The sequence below is a fragment of the Hemitrygon akajei genome, chromosome 4, assembly GCF_048418815.1.
Source record: "Hemitrygon akajei chromosome 4, sHemAka1.3, whole genome shotgun sequence".
Taxonomy (NCBI): domain Eukaryota; kingdom Metazoa; phylum Chordata; class Chondrichthyes; order Myliobatiformes; family Dasyatidae; genus Hemitrygon; species Hemitrygon akajei.
This window is the reverse complement of record NC_133127.1, coordinates 14,986,361-15,008,868: the sequence shown is the minus strand read 5'-3', so window position 1 is coordinate 15,008,868 and position 22,508 is coordinate 14,986,361. Positions and strand designations below refer to the sequence as shown.

The window sequence follows — 22,508 nt, the reverse complement described above, 5'->3', positions numbered from 1 at the left end:
CTCAAATGTAGAAGGATTCTTCTTTACTGTCTCTGTAACAATTTTGTTTTACCAGTCAGGGTTCGTCGTGAGCTGAACCCCTGAACCTGGAGGACCGGTGGACCACTCTTACTCTGGCCATGAAGGCAGGAGAAGCTACCTCATTAAATATATTTAAGACACAGTTAGATAGAGTGTTGCAAAGCAGGAGAATCAAGGGTTTTGGAGAAATTAGAAGGTAGGTGGAGCTCAGTCCACGGCCAAATCAGCTATGATCTTATGGAATGGTGGAGCAGCCTCAACGGTCCAAATGGCTCACTCCTGCTCCTATTCCTTATTGTTTGTTCTTATGAAGCAGGCCCTTTGGCCCAGCCCATTTCATCAGTGCTACCATGGTGCCTACCAAGTTAGTCCCATTTACCCGCATATTGTCAATATCCTTTTAAACCCCTCCTATCCAAGTACTTATTCAAATATATTTTAAATGTTCCTATCAGTGTTGTTTTCTTGGAATGCCCGCGCATCAGCGTTCTAGGAATTTCCCAGAAGGACAGGGGAAGGTCAGCTCTATCTTGTCAAGGGCAGGTTGTGAAGGGGCTTGAGAGTGATGGTTCAGGTCCCCTGGATAAACAATCCACAGGTGCATCACTGCAACAGGCCACCAGAGGGCATTTGGAATACGATTTGCACCACAGGTACCCAGTGACAAAGCCATTCCGCGAAAACAGTCAAGGCACTTGCTTCGGCCTCCACACTTCTCACGTTAAGAAACTTCTCCCAGTTACAGATACTGTCTGGGTTGGTTTCAGGGAACAGGGAGTTTGAACAGATGCCGGAATCCTGAAAGAAAAGTCCCGGAGATACTTAACAGTTCAGCAAGCATCTGTGCAGGGAGAAGAAGCAGAGTGAATACTTAAGGTCAATGACCCTTCAGGCTCGGAGATGTTAAATCTGTTTCTCTCTCCACAGGTGCTGCCTGATCTGCCGAGTATTTTCTGTTTTCATTTGAGCAAGATTAGTCTTTCTCACTGAAATGCGATATATATCTGGGTGTTAGAGGAATCGAGGGATATAGGATAGTGTGTAGAAAAGCAGTTTTGAGGTCGGAAATCGGCCGCAATCTTATTGCTTTGGGGAACTAAGTTGAGGGACTAATCTACACTTATGGGTATTTCTTATGCTCTTTGGTTCTGAGGTTTATACCAGCTGTTTATAAGAGCATTAGTTTTCACTGTTTCCCCAGAGCCCAGCAAATTCCTTCCTTTTAAATACACTCAGTGACCACCTTATTAGAGACCTCCTATACCTAATAAAGCAGCCACTGAGTGTATGTTCATGGTCTTCAGCTGCTGCAGCCCATCCACTTCGGGGTTCAACGTGTTATGTGTCCAGAGATGCTCTTCTGCACACTACTGTTGTAAGACATGGTTATTTGAGTTACTGTCACCTTCCTGTCAGTTTGAACCAGACTGGCCATTCTCCTCTGACCTCTCTCATTAACAAGGCAATTTTGCCCACAGTCCTACTGCTCAGTGGATTTTTTTTTTTGTTTCTCGCACCATTCTCTGTGAACTCTAGAGAGTGTATGCATGAAAATCTCAGGAGATCAGCAGTTTCTGAGATACTCAAACCACCCGGTCTGGCACCAACAATGATTGCACGGTCAGAGTCACTTTGATCATTTTTCTCCCCCATTCTGAACAAGAATTGAACCTCTCAACCATGTCTGTGTGCTTTTGTCCATTGAGTTGTTGCCACATGATTGGCTGATTAGATATTTACATTAATGAGCAGGTGTACCTAATAAAGTGGCCACTGAGTGCATGTTGAGGGACTACATAATCTACACTTATCAGTATTTATTATGCTCTTTGGTTCTGATATTTATGCCAGCCTTTTATACAAGCACCAGTCTTCACTGTCTCCCCAGAGCCCAGCAAATTCCTTCTTTTTAAATACTTGTCACCTAAAACATTCACAAATTTCTAAAGATGTACCGTGGAGAGCATTCTAACTGGCTGCATCACCGTTTCATACGGGGCTGGGAGACTTCTGCACAGGACTGCAGTAAGTTGCAGAGAGTGGTAGATTTAGACAGCTCTATCACTAGTCCCGTAGTATCCAGACATTTTCAAGGAGCGATGTCTCAAAATAGCGGCATCCAAAATTAAGGACCCCCATCACCTAGGACATGCCCTCTTCTATCATCAGGAAGGAGGTACTGAAGCCTGAAGGCACACACATAACAATCCAGGGACAGCTTCTTCCCCTCTGCCGTCCAATTTCTGAATGGACATTGAACCCATGAACATTAACTCACTACTTTTTTTATTCCTATTTTTTGTACTACTTATTTAACTTAACTATTATTTATTTAAATCTTTCCAATCTCACCTTAAACCTATGCCCTCCACTTTTCATTTTATAACACTGCTCAAGATCTCAGGTCTTCTTTCGCTTGTCTCTTAAATCTAAACAATCTCCCGCAATAGGTAATTGGCAGCTCAGCTTTTTTGAACTGCAGTCCCAAACTGAGGAACTCAGTTCCTAAAACTATACAGCATGCAGACTCAGTTGACACTCTTAAGTGCTCAAAACTTATTTATTTAACCTTGCTTTTAGCTAACATCTTTTGGTCTTTTATTTTCATGTTTAATTTTTATTTTCGTGATTGCTTTTTATCCCATTGTAAAGCACTTTGAACTACATTGTCTGTATGAAAAATGCATGATAAATAAGGTTATTATTATTATTATTATTACTTTTCAAGTACCAAGTACTTGAAACTAGTTCAAAACTACCGACACAATCAAAATGCTGGAGGAACTCAGTCGGTCACGCAGCGTCTATGGAAATGAATCAACAGTTGGCGTTTTGGGCCAAGACCCCTCACCAGGACCTGTGCATCTGCAGAATCATTTGTGGTTTTGAAACTAGTTTCTCTAGTTTGAACTCCACTACATTGGGGAGTAAAAGACAGTAGTTATTACCTTATCTAATCCTCTCGTGATTTTAGGTGTCAGGTCACCTCTCATTCTGCTTCATTCCAGGGAAAAATGTCTAGTCTGTCTAGTCTCTACCTAAAGACAAGCCCTTCAGTCCTCGTAAAATCCTCGAGTTTTTGAGTCATAGAAAAGTACAGCACAGAAATAGGCCCTTCGGCCCATCTAATCTATGCCAAACTATAAACTGCCTACTCCTATCAACCTGCACTGGGACCATAGCCCTCCATACCCCCACCATCCACATACCTATCCAAACTTCTCTTAAATGTTGAAATCAAGCGCACATGCACAACCTGTGCTCTCAGTTCATTCCACCCTCTCACAACCCCCTGAGCGGAGAAGCTTCCCCTCATGTTCCTCTTAAGCTTTTCTCCTTACACCTTTAACCCAAGACCTCTAATTGTAGTCCCACCCAATCACAGTGGAAAAAGCCTACTTGCAGTTACCCTATCTATCCCCCTCATAACTTTGTATACTTCTACCAAATCTACTCTCAATCTTCTACGTTCCGAGGAATAAGGTCCTATTCTATTGAATGTTTCCTTATGTCAGGTCCTCCTGTCCCAGCATCATCCTTGTAAATCTTCTCTGTACTCTTTCAAACTTATTTACATCTTCCCTACAGGCAGGTGACCATAAATGCATATTATTCTCCAAATTAGGCCTCACCATCATCTCATGCAACTTCAACATATGATCCCAATTGCTGTACTTAATGTTTGATTTATGAAGGCCAGCGTGCCAGGAGCTCACTTTACGACCCCATCTACCTGGAACACCTCTTTCAATGAATCTGTATTGGTAGATCCCTCAGCTCCACCGCATTCCTCGGTGCCCTACCGTGTACCATGGTTTGTACTCCCAAATGCAGTTCCTCACACTTGTCTGTATTAAATTCCATCTGTCATATTTCAGCCCGTTTTTTCCAGCTGGTCCAAGCAATGGGAATGGAGTTGGTCACTGACTTCAGGAAGGGGTTGGAGCACAGGCTCCTGTCCACATCAGTGCTGTTGAGAGTGAGAGGGTTAAGAACGTCAAGTTCCCTGGTGCGAACATCACCAGCAGTCCGTCCTGGTTCAACCATGTTGATCTAATATCTAAGACAGTTCACCAAAGCCTCTAGTCCTTAGAAAATTGGAATGTCCCTGTCAAACCTTACCATTTTTTATTGATACACCATAGATAGTATTCTATGTGGATGCATAATGGCTTGGTATGGTAACTGCTCTGCAGATGACTGCAAGAAACTACAGAGAGTTGCAGACATCAGCGGAACCAGCCTCCCATTTTACTAGGTACACTTGTACACCTATAAGTTAATGAAAATATTTAATCAGCCAATCATGTGGCAGCAACTCAGTGCATAAAAGAACACAGACATGGTCAAGAGGTTCAGTTGTCATTCAGACAAAATGTCAGGATGGGGAAGAAATGTGATTTAGAAACTTAGAAAACCTACAGCACAATATAGGCCCTTCGGCCCACAAAGTTGTGCTGAACATGTCCCTACCTTAGAAATTACTAAGCTTACTCATAGCCCTCTATTTTTCTAAGCTCCTTGTACCTATCCAAAAGTTTCTTAAAAGACCCTATCATTTCTGCCTCCATCACCACTCACCATTCCATTCCATGCACTCACCACTCTCTGCGTAAAAAACTTAACCCTGACATCTCCTCTGTACCTACTCCCCAGCACCTTAAACCTGTGTCCTCTTATGGCAACCATTTCAGCCCTGGGAAAAAGCCTCTGACTATCCACACGATCAATGCCTATACCAATCTTATACACCTCTATCAGGTCACCTCTCATCCTCTATCGCTCCAAGGAGAAAAGGCCGAGTTCACTCAACCTATTCTCATAAGGCATGCTCCCCAATCCAAGCAACATCCTTGTAAATCTCCTCTGCACCCCTTCTATGGTTTCCACATCCTTCCTGTAGTGAGGCGGCCAGAACTGAGCACAGCACAACTTAATTGATTTTGACTGTAGAATGATTGCTGGTCGCAGAAGGAGTGGTTTGAGTATCTCAGAAACTGCTGATCTGGGATTTTCAGACACAATAGTTTCTAGAGTTTACAGAGAATGGTGCAAAAAAACATCCAGTGGGCAGCAGTTCTTGTTAATGAGAGAGGTCAGAGGGAAGCGGTCAGACTGGCTCAAGCTCTTGGGAAGTTGACAGTAACTCAAATAATTGTTGCAACAGTGGGGTATAGAGGGGTATCTCAATGCTCACAACTTTGAGCCGTGAAGCAGATGGGCTACAGCAGCAGGAGACCACAAGCATACACTCAGTGGCCACTCTATTAGTTGCAGGAGGTGTCTAATAAAGTGGCCACTGAGTCTAAAGAAAGAGGAATGGAGAAGGTTCTCAGGAAATTGAGATAAACTATCAGCAGATAAATATGTAAGTAGATAATGAGTAGAGCTATAAACAGACAGTAGATCAGTGGGCAGAGCAGGGAAATGTTGACAGATGGGTGAAAGTGAGGAAAGATATGGAGTAATGAATGATAAGTAGACAGAAGGGTGGATCAATATCACATAGACAGAGAAGTAGTATTTGAACAATCGATGAAATGTAAAATCACCCCATGTCAGTTATCATTTAGTTGTAGCCTAGTTTCACTGTTCTAGGTCCTGCAGGCATAAAGCCATATTTCTTCATAATCTGAGTGTCACTGTCTGTGCACGATTCTAAACTTTTACATATTGTTTCTAACTCCGCCAATCCATTCCTTCACTTCCATCCATCTAGTTTAATATTTCAGCAGCCGCTACTCAGAGCTGGTCTTACAGTGCAAGGCCCTCAAATTTCAGCCATCCTCTGCTTGCCCAACCTTTCACCATCCACCTCCTAACCCTGAGGGTATCTAAGACCATACCATAAGACATAGGTGCTGAATGAGGCCACTTGGCCCATTGAGTCTGCTCCGCCATTCTGTCATGACTGATTTATTATCCCTCTCAACCCCATTAGACTATAAGACACAAGACCATTCTCCTGCCTTCTCCCATAATCTTTGACGCCCTTAATTAATCAAGAACTCATCAACCTCCTCTTTAAATATACCCAATGACTTGGCTCTACAGCTGCCTGTGGCAATGAATTCCACAGATTCACCACCCTTTAGCTAAATAAATTCCATCTCATCTCAGTTCTAAATGGTTGTCCTTCGATTCTGAGGCAGTTTCCTCTGGTTCTAGACTTCCCAGTATAAACATCCACTCTATCTAAGCCTTTCAATAATCCATAGGTTTCATTGAGATCCCTCCTCATTTGCTACTGCAATGAGTGCATGCCTGGAACATTGATGCACCATCAATAACTCTCGGAGATGTGAGGCGAGATATAGGCTTTTATTCGCTGGAAGAGAGCAGTCAGCAGCAAGAGACCATCACACAACATCCTGGAGACTGAGGGAGGAGCAGTGCCTCCAATCGCCTTTATACAGGGGTCTGTGGGAGGAGCCACAGGAGCAGTCAGCGGGGGGGGGGGGGGGGGGGCGTGTCCAGACAGGTATATGTAGTTCACCACAGACATCCAGGCAGAAGATAAAAAATCTGTGAACCCCAAACTCAAGGGCTTCTTCTGTCTCTCTGTTATCATTGCAGATGCAATGTTGGCATTCATTTCAAGAGGACTGGAATATAAAAGCAAGGATGTAATGCTGAGACTTTATAAGGCATTGGTTAGACTGCACTTGGAGTACTGAGAGCAGGTTTGGACCCCTTATCTAAGAAAAGATGTACTGGCGTTGGAGAGGGTTCAGAGGAGGTTCACGAGAATGAATCTGGGAAGGAAAGGCTTATCATATGAGGAGCGTTTGATGGGTTTGGGCCTGTACTCGTTGGAATTTAGAAGAATTAGGATGGGGATGGGGGTGATCTCATTGAAACCTATTGAATGTTGAAAGGCCAAGACAGAGTAGATGTGGAGAGGATACTTCCTGTGGTGGGGGAGTCTAGGAGCAGAAGACAAAGGTTCAGAATAGAGGGATGTTGCTTTAGAATGCAGATGAAGAAGTCATTGGATGCATTTAAGGTTCTTGATTAGCCAGGACATTGAAGGGCTATGGGGAGAAGGCAGGGCAGTGGGGATGACTGGAAGAATTGGATCAACCCATGATTGAATGGCAGAGCAGACCTGATGGGCCAAATGGCTGGCTTCTGCTTCCATATCTTATGGTCTTATCTGGCACTTCAAACCGCACCATCCAGCAATACCCTGATTTAATCCTAGACAATTCACAGGACAATTTACAATGACCAATTAGCCCACCAACCAATATGTCTTTGGATTGTGGGAGGAAACCAGAGCACCTGGAGGAAACCCACGCATTCACGGGGCGAACGTACAAACTCCTTACAGGCAGTAGCGGGAATTGAATCTGGGTTGCTGGTAATGTAAAGCATTGTGTTAACCACTGCATTACCATATTGTCCCTAATGCAGGAAGATATGATGCTGACCTTTTATAAATCAGACCACACTTGGAGTATTTATCTAAGAAAAAATGTGCTGGTATTGGAGAGGGTCCAGAGGAGGTTCATGAGAATGATCCCAGGAATGAAGGGGTTAACACATGAGAAGATCTGGACTTTACTCGCTGGAGTTTAGAAGGATGAGGGGGAATCTCCTTGAAACCTATTGAATATTGAAGGGACTAGATAGAGTGGAGATGGAGAGGATGTTTCCTATAGTGGGCGAGTTTAGGATCAGAGGGCACAGCCTCAGAATACAAGGACGTCCCTTTAGAACAGAGCTGAGGAGGAATTTCTTTATCCAGGGGATGATGAATCTGTGGAATTCATTGCCACAGACGGCTGTGGAGGCCAAGTCACTGAATATATTTAAAGCTGAGGTTGATATGTTCTTGATTATTAAGGGTGTCAAAGGTTACACAGAGAAGGCAGGAGAATTGGTTGAGAGGGATGGAATGATGGAGAAGACTCGATAGGCTAAATTGCCAATTTTTGCTCCTATGTCTTATGGTCTTTCAGCTGAGAGCCTGTGCATTCAGGATGTGAGGGTCAAGATTGTTAACACCAAAAGTGGTGGATGTTGGAAGGCACTGCCAAATGTGATGGTGGAGGCAAATAGGACAGAGGCATTTAAGAACCTTTTAGATCTGCAGATGAATATGCCAGCAATGGGGGAATATAGACTTTGTGTATGTAGGAGTGATTGGAACATAGAGCATGGAACATACAGCGCGGTACAGACCCTTCAGCCCATAATGTTGTGCTGGTTTTAACTTACTCAAAGATCAATCTAACCCTTTCCTCTCCAATAGCTCTCTATTTTTCTTTTATCCATATATCTATCTAAGAGTCTCTTAGATGGCTCTAATCCAGGGATTCCCAATGATTTTATGTTGTGGACCAATACCATTAAGTAAGGGGTCCATGGACCCCAGATTGGGAACCCCTGCTCTAATGTGTCTGCCTCTACCACCACCCCTGGCTGTGTGTTCTATGCACCCTACACTCTCTGTGTAAAAAAATCTATATCTGACATTCCCCCCCACCCCATTCTCTCCTCCAATCACCTTAATATTATGTCCTCTTGTATCAGTTATTTTTCTCCAGAATAAAGGTGTTCATTCTCCACTCTGTCAATGCAGGATAGAAGTTGTCCTTGACCCTGCTGGTACATGCTTTCAGATCTTTGTAGATTCTGCCGCATGAGAGAGCAGAAAAGAGAGAATGTCCAGGGCATGTGGAGTCTTTGACTATGCTGGCTGCCCTACCAAGGCAGCAAGAAGTGTAGTCAGAGTCCTTGGAGGGGAGGCGGTTTCTGTGATGTGCTGAGCTGTGTCCACAACTCTCTGTTCACAACTCGACTGTTTATTCATTTCCACAGGCGCTGCCTGACCTGCTGAGTTACTCCAGCATTTTGTATGTGTTACTCTGGATTTTCAGCATCTGCAGAATCTCTTGTGTTGACAACTCCCTGCAGTCAAGGGGAGAACAGTTGCCGAATTAAGCCATTGTGCATCCAGAAAGGATGCTTTCTCTGATGTATCAATGATAATTGGTGAGAGTCAGTATAACCATGTCATATTTCTTTAGCCTCCTGAGGAAGCAGAGTCCTTTGGCCATGGAGTTTATGTTGGTCATTAAGCACCTAGTTCCACTAACCCAACTTTGTTAGTCCCCACATTTACATCCCCTCTTCCCCCACCAGTTATGAAGATAGCACAGTAGACCCTCTACTTCCATCGGCATGACATCTAAAACTTTGACAAACTACTGTAGATACGTAGTGGAGAGTATATTGACTGGTTGCAACACAGCCTGATATGGAAACACCAATGCACCTGAGTGCAGAATCGTACAAAAAGTAGTGGATACGTCCCAGTCCATCACCGATAAAGTCCTCCCCACTATTGAGCACATCTATATGAAGGGTTGTTACAGGAAAGCAGTATCCATTATCAGGCTACCCCACCACCCAGAACACGCTCTGTCTCGCTGCTGCCATTAGAAAGAAGGTAAAGGAGCCTCAGGACTCACACCGCCAGGTTCAGGGTCAGTTGTTACTTCACAACCAGGCTCAGAAACAGTTATTACCTCTCACCCATCGGGATGTTCAACCATAGAGGATAACATCACCCAATTTCACTTGCCCCATTACTGAACTATTCCCATAACCTATGGACTCACTTTCAAGGACTCTTCATCTTACGTTCTCAATATTTATTGCTTATTTGTTATAATTATTACTTTCTTTTGTATTTGCACAGTTTATATTCTTTGCACACTTTGAGCTTTGAACCACCAGTCCCTGTCTCCACCACTCACTGACACTTCAGGAGCAGTTCATTGTGGCCTGCATGTCTTTGAGATATGGGAAACTCACCTGTTCACATGGAGAATGTGCGAAGTCCACACGGACAACATAAGATATCAGGCCTGATCCGGCTCTCTGACACTGTAAGGTAGGGAATCTACCAACTGTGCCGCAGGACTATGTCCTGGGATCATGTATATCACAGAATTTTACAGCACACATGCAGGCCCTTCAGCCCATCAAGTCCAAGCTGGAGTTTAGAAGAACTGGGGGAGGAGGATCCTCATTGAAGCCTATCGAATATTGAAAGGCTTAGATAGTGTGAACTTGGAGAGGTTGTTTCCTATAGTGGGTGATTCTAGGCCCTGACGGCCCAACCTTAGAATAAGAGGAACTCTCTTCAGTACTGAGATGAGGAGGAATGTCTTCAGCCAGTTCCTGTGGAATTCATTACCACAGACAGATGTGGAGACTACAGTGCTTACAAAAAGTATTCGCGACCACCCCCCCCCCCCCAGAAGTTTTCTTAAGACCTTAAGAAATAGGAGCAGAATTAGGCCATTTAGCCCATCGAGTCTGCTCCACCACTCCATCATGGCTGATCCTGGATCCTACTCAACCCCATACACCCTTCTTCTCGCCATTTCCTTTGATGCCCTGACTGATCAGGAAACTATCAACTTTCATCTTAAGTATACCCACAGGCTTGGCCTTCACCGCAGTCTGTACAGATTCAGTACACTGGCTAAAAAGAGTTCCTCCTTACCTCTGTCTAAAAGGTTGCCCCTCAATTTTGATGCTGTGCTCTCTAGTTCTGGGTAGCCCCATAGGAAACATCCTCTCCACATCCAGCCTATCTAGTTCTTTCAACATTCTGCAAGTTTCACTGAGATCCCTTCATATCTTGCTAAATTCCGGTGAATGTAGGCAAAAAGCTGCCAAACACTTCTCACATGTTAACCCCTTCATTCCCAGAATCATCGTCATGAACCTCCTCTGGACTCTCTCCAATGACAACACATCCTTTCTGAGATATGGGGCCCAAAACTGTTGACAATACTCCAAATGCAGCCTGACTAGTGTGTCAGCCTAAAGCCTCAGCATTATCTCCTTGTTTTCATATTCTATTCCCCTTGAAAAAAAATGCCAACATTGCATTTACCTTCTTTACTGCAGACTCAACCTGTAAATTAACCTTCTAGGAGTCTTACACGAGGACTCCTAAACCCCTCAGCATCTCTGATGTCTGAACCTCCTTCCCATTTAGGTAGTAGTCCACACTATTGTTCCTTTTACCAAAATGCATTATCATACATTTCTCAACACTGTATTCCATCTGCCACTTTTTTGCCCATTCTTCAAATTTGTCTAAGTCCTGCTGCAAGCATATTGCTTCCTCAGCACTACCTACCTCTCCACCTATCTTCATATCATCTACAAACTTTGCTACAAAGTCATCAATTCCATGGTCAGAATCATTGACAAACAGTGTGAAAAGTAGCGGTCCCAATACTGATGCCTGACGAACACCACTATTCACCAGCAGCCAACCAGTAAAGGTCCCCTTTATTCCCATTCAATACCTCCTGCCTGTCAGCCATTCCACTATCCATGCCAGTATCTTTCCTGTAACGCCATAGGATTTTATCTTGTTAAGCAGCCTCATGTGTGGCACTTTCTGAAAATCCAAATAAATAGATAGATAGATAGATACTTTATTCATCCCCATGGGGAAATTCAACATTTTTTCCAATGTCCCATACACTTGTTGTAGCAAAACTAATTACATACATACTTAACTCAGTAAAAAATATGATATGCATCCAAATCACTCTCTCAAAAAGCATTAATAATAGCTTTTAAAAAGTTCTTAAGTAGTTTACTTAAATACATTAAATACAATCAACCCCGGCACTTTAACATATCTTACTCCTGGTGGTTGAATTGTAAAGCCTAATGGCATTGGGGAGTATTGACCTCTTCATCCTGTCTGAGGAGCATTGCATCGATAGCAACCTGTCACTGAAACTGCTTCTCTGTCTCTGGATGGTGCTATGTAGAGGATGTTCAGGGTTTTCCATAATTGACCGTAGCCTACTCAGCGCCCTTCGCTCAGCTACCGATGTTATACTCTCCAGTACTTTGCCCACGACAGAGCCCGCCTTCCTTACCAGCTTATTAAGACGTGAGGCGTCCCTCTTCTTAATGCTGCCTCCCCAACATGCCACCACAAAGAAGAGGGCGCTCTCCACAACTGACCTATAGAACATCTTCAGCATCTCACTAGACATTGAATGACGCCAACCTTCTAAGGAAGTACAGTCGACTCTGTGCCTTCCTGCACAAGACATCTGTGTTGGCAGTCCAGTCTAGCTTCTCGTCTAACTGTACTCCCAGATACTTGTAGGTCTTAACCTGCTCCACACATTCTCCATTAATGATCACTGGCTCCATATGAGGCCTAGATCTCCTAAAGTCCACCACCATCTCCTTGGTCTTGGTGATATTGAGACGCAGGTAGTTTGAGTTGCACCATATCACAAAGTCCTGTATCAGTTTCCTATACTCTTCCTCCTGTCCATTCCTGACACACCCCACTATGGCCGTGTCATCAGCGAACTTCTGCACATGGCAGGACTCCGAGTTATATTGGAAGTCTGATGTGTACAGGGTGAACAGGACCGTAGAGAGCACGGTCCCCTGCGGCGCTCCTGTGCTGCTGACCACCGTGTCATGCTAATGACATCTGCTATCTTTCCATTGTCCACCATGCTTGTTACTTCCTCTAAGAACTCTAACAGATTTGTCAGGCAAGATTTCGCTTTACAAAAACCATGCTGACTTTGACTTACTTTATCATTAGTCTCCAAGTACCTCAAAACTCATCCTTAATAATAGACTCCAACACTTTCCCAACCACTGATGTTAGGCTAACTGGCCTAGGATGTTCTTTCTTTTGCTTTAGAACATAGAACATAGAAAATCTACAACACATTACAGGCCCTTCAGCCCACAATGTTGTGCCGACCATGTAACCTACTCTAGAAGCTGCCTAGAATTTCCCTACCACATAACCCTCTATTTTAATAAGCTCCATGTACCTATTTAAGAGTCTCTTAAAAGACTCTATTGTATCTGCCTCTACCACCTTCACTGGCAGTGCATTCCATGCACCCGCTACTCTGTGTGTGAAAAATTTGCCTCTGACATACCCCTTGTACCTGTCTCCAAGCACCTTAACACTATGCTTTGCTCCTTCTTAAATAGAGGAGTGACACTTGAAATCTTCCAGTCCTCCGGGACCATGCCAGAATCAAATGAACCTTGAGAGATCTTGGTTTAGGTGTCTTATCCACCTTAAAACCTTTGAGTTTACTTCACGCATTTTCCTTTGTAATGGCAATGCCACTCACCCCTGCTGCCTGACCCTCACAGACCTCTGGCACACTGTTAGTGTCTTCCACAGTGAAGACTAATGCCAAATACCCATTAAGCTCATCTGCCATTTCTTTGTCCTCCATTACGACCTCACCAGCATCATTTTCCATTATCAACTGTCACCTCCCTTTTACACTTTATATAACTGAATTTTTTTTCAGGTATTTTGGCTAGACTGTCCTCATATTTCGTCTTTTTCCTTCTTATAGCTTTTTTAGTTGCCTTTTGTTGGATTTTAAAAGCTTCCCAATCATCCAACTGCCCACTCACTTTTTCTGATTTACATGTCCTTTCCTTGGCTTTTATTCAGTCCTTAATTTCCCTTATCAACCATTGTTTCCTACCCCTGCCATTTGAGAACAACTTCTTCTGTGGGCCGTGTTTATCCTGCGCTTTGTGAACTATTCCCAGAAATTTCAGCCACCTCTGCTCTGCTGTCATCCCCATGTTTTATTGTTTTACAACATTGAATCACAGTGGATTTAATCTGACTTTTTTTGACACTGATCAATAGAAAAGACTCTTTTGTGTGTTACGTACCCCGTAACTGGGTGACTTACCAGCAAAGATAGAGAGGTCCGTTGAAGTCCAATGGTACTATTTTTAACAGTATTTATTGATAAAAATACACAAAAATAATATCAATGCAAACACACAGATAATATACGTCATCACTACTAAATCTAAAAGCGCGGGTATAATAATAATCAATAAGAAATAGCTCTATCGTTGTCTAGGGGATAATGTATTGTCCGATGGAAATATAAAAGTCACTTTAGTTCAGTCAAGCTGTAGGCTGCAGCCTTTTTGGTTAGAGAGAAAGACGGAGGATTAACTTGCCCATTCCTTTTATGATGTCAATCCTTCGAGAGTCGTTGGGGGACTGATTTCCCCTTTGAGGTTAGCTAAAGCCGTGCTTCCGTGGAAAGACCCACCAATTCCGAGGCAAATGGAAAAGGACGCACGTGGGCTGGTTCCACTGGCTTTCGCTGTTACGCTGTTACAGGAGTTCTAGCATTTCTTCTGGTGCGTCTGAAGGGGCTGTTCCTCAGACCCTCTTTTATCCTGACTCACAGGGTCTCAGATGTCAATCAGGGTGGGATGATGCAATCCCTCCACCAACCCCCCCCCTCGGTTCATTGCCTGGGGCTTCGATGCATCGTACAGGATTCAATACACAAGTCCGTCTCCAAGAGACAATAGCCGTTATCAATGGTTCCGCCTTTCGGAGGCCAGGACACATTCCAAACTCTTTGTGGATTCTGCATGTCTTTCTCTCATTTCCTGGGTCTCCTGACTCGAATCAATAGCGATCCTGCCATTCTCAAAAAGGAGGGGGCCACGGGTGTAACATGTGTCAGCGTGAAAACAGATCTCTACAAAATGACCTAAATTAATTACTAACATAAAACGCAAAATAATGATTGCCTCAGTACTCACTCCTTTTGATATGACACTCTAAATCATCACTGGTGCAGCCAATTGGTTTTAGAAGTCACATAATTAGTTAAATGGAGATCACTTGTGTGCAGTTGATTGTAGTAAAAATACACCTGTATCTGGGAGGGCCAGCTGTTGCTGAGTCTGTATCCAGGCAAAAACTACATCATGAAGGCAGAAGAATACTCCAGGCATCTCCATGAGAAGGTTATTGAAAAGCTCAAGTCAGAAGATGGATACAAGAAAATTTCCAAGTCACTGAATATCCCTTGGAGTACAGTTAAGTCAATCATCAAGAAATGAAAAGAATATGGCACAGCGGTAAATCTGCCTGGAGCAGGTTGTCCTCAAAATCTGAGTGACCGTGCAAGAAGGGGACTAGTGAGGGAGGCCACCAAAAGACCTATGGCAACTCTGCTCCGATGTTTTATGGACTTTTATGCTCTTCTGCACTAATCCCATTTGCCTGCATTAGGACTGTCTCCTATAAACACAAGAGGTTTTGCAGATGCTAGAAATCCAGAGTAACACACACAAAATGCTGGATCTCAGCAGGTCAAAGCCTGATGAAGGGTCTTGGCTTGAAATGTCGATAGTTTTTTTCTCTCTCAGTAGATGCTGAGTTACGATTGTCATTGCCGGGGGAGGTAATGGGGATATGCTCCCACTACCTACTAAATGCTCCAAATGGCGTGCATCTGAAATAGCTTCTGACAACCAAGTCCAGCTCCTGGCCTGTACACGTGGCTTAGTTATTAAGCCTGGTGAAACCATTTCTACAGACTCAAGAAGGGGCACAGGTGGGTTACTGGTGCCTTAAAGCCAGTTGCTTTGGATAGATGGGGCTTGTTTGCTGTGGTTGGCAGCTCATCTAGGAGAAGGAAAATTCAGATATCAAACCCGCTGTCTTGCGGGTATACCAATTCACAGTGAAGGCTTCGTGTCCCTGGAGCTTGAGTCCCTAAGGGAATCTTATGTTGACTTCAATGCTGACTGGCAACTCCTGCGAAGCTGCTGGTTGCTACCTGTACCTGTTTCTTTGGATTTATCAGTTGCATAGAGAAGGGGAGCCCGCTGCCTAGGCAACAGCTTGCTCTCATATTGTACAGGCCAGGCTTGTGCTTCATGTAGACAACTAGGACACAACATCTGTGGTTGACCCTGACCAACAGAGGTCCTCACGTAGATGCTGCCTCAGCTGCTGTGTTCCCCCAGCATTTTGTTTGTGCTGCTCTAGATTCTTCTGTGCTTTCCCTATTAAAATGTCTCTCTAAAAACCTCAGAAACGTACTGACTGTATCCTATTCCATCTCCTCCTCTTGCCGCACGCTCCAAATGGCAACCACTCTATGTGTAAAGTGACAACTTACACCTTGGCTCCCTTTTAAAATCTCTGCCTCTCTGACAGCGTAGCACTCCCTCAGTACTCCAGTGAATCCTCAGGCCGGAAAGCGAGATTAAATAACATCAGGCAGCATTTAATGATCTGATTGTCTTTAATTTTTTTTCAGGCGATCATATATGAAGGGCAGGATAAGAACCCAGAGATGTGTCGAGTGCTGCTTACCCATGAGATCATGTGCAGGTAGGTGATTTAAATGCTCTTTTCCTCTCATAAGCACCAGTAAGTCAAAGTCAAGGTCGATGTTGTTGTCATGTGCGCAAATAAATGTGTCCAGAGGTGCAGCGAAACCCTTACTTCAGCAGGATCACAGGCACATTGCATTGGATACACATCGTTCGTAAGAATATCATTAATTATACAACATTGTGCAATCTGAACAAAAATATAAAGTCCAAATGTAGTTCAACGTGACCATGGTGTTGCTATACTGAGCTAGTTATTACGTTTGTGAAGGTTGGTTCCAGAGACAAATGGTTGAATGGAAATTTCTGTTCTTGAACATGGCTATGTGAGACTTCAGGCTACTGTACGTCCTGACAAAAGGTAGCTGCGACAAGATTGTATGGCCTGGATGGTGGGGATCTTTGATGATCGACGTTCTCTTGTTGAGGCAGTGCCCCCTCTGGAGTGGCACTCTGAGGGGAGGTACGATCACGGTTTGTTAAATTAGGAGAGCCTTAACTCCAGTGGACAGCAGATACCTTTCTCCTACGTTTGGAATGTCTAATAATAGAGGGCATACATTTAAAGGCAACTTTTTTTCATAAAGAGTGGTGGTGATGGAGGCAGATCCGATAGAGGAGATTAAAAAGTACTTAGATAGGGACATGAATATGCAGAGAATGGAGGGATATGGACCATAAGACCACGAGACATAGAAGCAGAGTTAGGTTATTCGGCCCATCGTGTTTGCTCCGCCATTCCATCATGGCCGATTTATTATCCCTCTCAACCCCATTCTCCTGTGTTCTTCTTGTAACCTTTGACACCTTAACTAATCAGGAATCTGTCAACCTTTGCTTTAAATATACCTAATGACTTGGCCTCCACAGCTGTCAGTGGCAATAAATTCCACAAATTCACCACCCTCTGGCTGAAGAAATTCCTCCTCATCTCTGTTCTAAATGGCTGTCCTTCTATTCTGAGACTGTGCCCTCTGGTCCTAGATACCCCTACTATAGGAAACATCCTCTCCACATCTACTCTATCTTGGCCTTTCAATATTTGATGGGTTTGAATGAGATCCCCCTCTCATTCTTCCAAACTCAAGTGAGTACAGACCCAGAGCCATCAAATGATAACCCATTCATTCCTGGAATAATTTTTGTGAACCTTCTCCAGATAATCTCTAATGTTAATACATCCTTTCTTAGATAAAGGGCCCAGTACTCCAAGTGTGGTCTGACCGGTGCCTTATAGAGGCTCAGCATTACGTCCTTGCTTTTATATTCTAGTCCTCTTGAAATGACGATGAGCAGGTGGATGACATTAGGCATCGCTAGCTTATTCTAGAACGTTCTGGGCAAGTAAGCCTGTTCTTGTGTTTTCCTGTTCTATAGTCTATTGGGAAGTGGAGGGGCAGCATTTAGTGTCCATTCAAATAGAAGGATGTACCTGTAGAACAGAGATGAGGAGAAATTTCTTTAGCAAAACAGTCGTGAATCTGTGGAATTTGTTGCCACAGACGGCTGTGGAGACCAAGTCATTGGGTATATTTAAAGCTGAGTTTGATAGTTTCTTGATTAGTCAGGGTGTCAAAGGTTACGAGGAGAAGGCAGGAGAATGGGGTTGAGAGGGATAATAAATCAGCCATGATGGAATGGCGAAGCAGACTTGATGGGACAAATGGTCTACATCTGCTCCTATGTCTTATAACCTTACCCGTGGTTTTTCCTGAAATAACAGAACAAAGAACAATACCAGCGCACAATGCTGTACAGGCCTCTTAACCTATTCCACGATCAATCTAACCCTTCTCTCCTACACTGCCCATAAATCCTCATTTTTGTTTCATCCATGTGGCGATCTAGGAATCTCTTACTGGCGGTCCCTACTGTATCTGCCTCTACCATCACCATCAACAAATGCTTACCAATATCTGTGAAATGAAAAACTATCTCTGACATCTCCCCTAAACTTTCCTCCACTTACCTGGTTTGGCAGGTTAGATTAAGTTGGGCCAATCATACCTGGAGTTCCTGGTGTCACATCAGAATCACATTTATCGACACAGACTTGTACGGCCTGAAACTTGCAGTTTTGCCGTGGTAGTACTGGATGGTGAGTGTCCTCAGTGATGGACGCTGCCTTCTCGAGGCACCATCTCTTGAAGATATCCTTGATGGGGAGGGCAAGGATTGTGCCCATAATGGAGCTGGCTGAGCCTATGGCCCTGTGTAGCTTCTTGCAACCTTATGCACTGGAGTTTCCATACTAGGTTGTGACGCAGCCTGTCAGAATGTTTGCCAAATGCCTTTGGTGACACAACAAATCTCATCAAACTCCTAATGAATCAGACATTAGGGAAGACAGATAGCTATTCCAGAATGACATTTCTGAACCAGATGGGACATAGTGAGTTGACACCCCTGTGAAGCTCTTTCAGATCCTGCACATCCCTTTTCATCTCTCCACTTCTTATTTTAAGTGCATTTCATTGAAATACATATCCTTAGATCAAGGGCAAGTTATTCACACCATCTTTATATGACACAGTAAGACAAACTAGGAGTAGGGTAGGTCTTTAAGGACTTCGTGGTTACCATTGCTTTTCTTCTAGTTTATTCTAATGCTAATTTCCAGTTTCCAGTTGACAGTTGGGGCCTGAATTCTGTCTTTGGAATATCTTCTAGGCAGGAGGGTCATGACTTTCAGAATTGGACAGTTTGTGGACTTGGGTGAGATAATGGATTTGTAGAGTCATAGATTGATACAGCATGGGAACAGTCCTTCAGCTCACCTAAGATGCCTGTCCAAGCTAATCCAATTTGCCTATATATGGCCCATATCCATAGAGCCGAAGTTGAAAATGAAATTATTATCATAGTACATAAATGTTGCCACATACAACCCTAAGATTCTTGTCCCTGTGGCCATTCTTAGCAAATTCTTAGAGTAGTAACTGTAAACCAGATCAATGAACGAGCAAGAGCATAGAAGACAACAAGCTGTTGCATCTTGAAATTAATAGCAATAAATAAACTAAATAAAATAACAGGCAGCTTCTATAGAGAGCATGAAATAACAAGATAAAGAGTCCTTAAAGTGAGATCATTGGTTGTGGCTACATCTCGATAAATGAGTGCAATTATCCTCTTTTTGTTCAAGAGCCTGATGGTTGAGGGGTAGTAACTGTTCTTGAACTTGGTGGTACAAGTCCTGAGGCAGCAACAATTAAAGAGCATGGCCTGGGTGGTGAGGATCTTTTTTAAAGGATGCTGCTTATGTAGAAATATCTTTGAAAGTTTGGAATATCAGTCTAAGTCCAACTTTTTTCAATGTGACACTTCAATCAACTAATCCATGGCATCACCATAACTTTACCATTACCTGTCATGGTCACTTTGTGTACTGACACATCCATCCTCAACGTCACTTCATGGATGTACAATCAGTCTGTGTGTATAAGCTACCTGATGTTTATATATTTATTGTGTTTTTATTATTACCGTGTTTTGGTTATTACTGTGTTTTTTATTTTATTGTGGTTTTGTGCTGCATCGGATCCAGAGTAACAATTATTTTGTTCTCATTTAAACTTGAGTACTGGATATGACTAAACACTCTTGAATATTGGATCTTGAAACTTGAGAGCAAAGGCTTAGTCTAACTTGGAAGAGTTCCCAAACCTGTTTAGCTTGCAATGATTTTTGACAGAATTACAGTGCTTTTTGCAAGCTCACCCCACATCACCCAGGGTAAATCTTATTATTATTTGGTGTGGAAAAGAGCATTTTCTCTCAACTCTGTTGCTGAAGATCACGCACACCAGTTTCAGTCCTGGGTCTGGTTGCAATTTCCAGTAGGTTCAACCACAGCAGCAAGTGTGGAGAGCATTTTAACTGGCTCCATCATTGTCGGGTATGGTGGGGGGTGGGGGGTGTAGTTACTGCACAGGATAGAAGCTACAGAGAGTTGTAAACTTGGCTAGCTCCATCATGGGCACTAGCCTCCGTAGTATCCAGGTCACTTTCAAGGAGTGATGCCTCAAAAATGTGGCAGCCGTCATTACCCCATCACCTAGGACCTGCCCTCTTCTCATTGTTACCATCAGAGAGGAGGTACAGGAACCTGAAGGCACACACTCAATGATTCAGGAACAGCTTCTTCTCCTCTGCCATTTGATTTCTGAATGGACATTGAACACATGAATGCTACCTCACTTTTTATTTCTATTTTTCCAGTACTTATTTAATTTAGTATTTAATACATGCACAGTATACTTACTGTAATTCAGTTTTTCCTCTATTATCATGTATTGCATTTTACTACTGCAGCAAAGTCAACAAATTTCACGCCATATGCCAGTAATATTAAACCTGATCTGATTCTGTTTCTGATATGTGGCGCCTACAAGAGGGAATAATTTGCATTCCAGGAGTGTAATCAGGGAAATGTATAACAGCTTGCCAAATGAGAAATGATTAGCTGCTGTTAACAAAAGAATTCTTCTTCAACGTTTGAGTGTTATTGGTGAGGTAACCATTTATTGCCCATCCCTAACTGCCCTTGAGGAGGCAGCAGTGAGCTGCCTTTCTTATTTGCTATATTTAGAGATATAGCTTGGTAACAGGCCGTTCCCACCCAGTGAGTCCAATCACACCTACTGCCCTGTATGTCCTTGGGAGGAATGTTGGAGGAAGCTAGACCACTTGGGAGAAAATCACACGTTCGTGGGATAAATGTCTAAACTCCTTACAGACTGCGGTGGGAATTGAACTGGGTGTTCGCTGGCGCTGTGATAGCAATGCACTAATTATGCCTCCCCTCTCCTCCTTGAAGCTCTCCAGTCCTTCGGGTGAACATGTTCCTGCAGTGCTGTTGAGCGGGACTTCCACAATTCAAATCCAGCGCTGATGAATGACCAATTGAAAGGCTTAGGTAGTCTGGATGTGGATAGGACGTTTTCTGCAGTGGGGGAGTCCAAGACCAGAGCGCACAGCCACAGAGCACAAGGCTGCCCCTTTAGAACTGAGATAAGGAGGAACTTCTTTTGCCAGAGGATGATGAATCTGTGGAATTCATTGCCACAGACAGCTGTGGAGGCCAAGTGATTTTTAAAGCAGAGGTTGATACTTTCCTAGACCATAAGTTACAGAAACAGATGGCTCACCGAGCCTGCTCCGCAATTTCATCATGGGTGATCCATTTCTATCTCAGCCCCCATCTCTTGCCTCCTCCCTGTAACCCTTTCTGCCCCGACTAATCGAGAATCTATCAACCTTTACCTTAAATATACCCAATGACTTGACCTCCACAACTGCATGTGGCAATGAATTCCACAGGTTTCCTACCCTAGTAAAGGCATCAAGTGTTACAGAGAGAATGCAGGAAAATGGGGTTGAGAGAGATAATAAATCAGCCATAATTGAATGGTGGAACGGACTTGATGGGCTGAATGGCCCAATTCTGCTCTGTGGTCTTGTGGTGATAAATTTCCCAGGCCATTGGAGGCTTCGAAAGAGGGTAGAGCTAACAGTAAATGCTGGAGGAACTCAGCACATTGGGCAGCACCTACGGGGAAGAATAAAAAGTCTACATTTTGAGCTGAGACCCTTCATCAGGACTGGGAAGAAAGGGGGAAGAAGCCAGAAAGAGGATGGAGTTAAACTTTTGAATGATGAAGGAATTGGTGAGTGATTTGGAGCAGACACAGAAGAGGCCTGGGAAAGATGAATAACGGGGTAGGCTTAAGGTGGGGGTGAGTAGGTGACCTACCTTGCACCTAGTTTCATGTGCACAGGACATAATCATATGACTTATAAAAGTGTTGTAACTGAACTGTCCTTGGTCTAAGGATATTCATTTCAAGGATATGCACCTAAAGTGAGAGGGGGACCATTCAAAAGAGATGTGCAGGATCAGATAGTTGTAGATTCAGCCTGCTCCATCATAGGCACTAGCCTCCCCACCGCTGAGGGCATTTTCAAAAGGTGATGCGTCAAGAAGGCAGCATTCGTCATCAAAGACACCCACTACCCAGGGATGCCCTCTTCTCATTGCTACCATCAGGGAGAAGGTACAGGAGCCTGAAGACCAAAACTCAACATTTTGGCAACAGCTTTTTCCCCTCTGTCATCAGATTTCTGAACAGTCCATGTCTTCTGAACACCACCTCAATATTTTCCCTCTCTTTTTGTACTAGTTGAACGTATAGTTTGTGTATTGTACTGTACTGCAGCCTCTACACAACACATATTACAACGTAAGTCAATGATTCTGATTCAGG

At 43.6% G+C, this 22,508-nt stretch overlaps 1 protein-coding gene across 1 annotated transcript in view; it reads left to right on the top strand.

Moving 5' to 3' along the window:
* The window catches only part of LOC140726140 (transcription factor COE3-like), a 435,742-nt gene that overhangs the window by 21,480 nt on the left and 391,754 nt on the right, over positions 1–22,508 (top strand). The window contains 1 exon segment of the mRNA XM_073042113.1: positions 16,167–16,240. Coding sequence (XP_072898214.1) covers positions 16,167–16,240 — 74 coding nt within the window.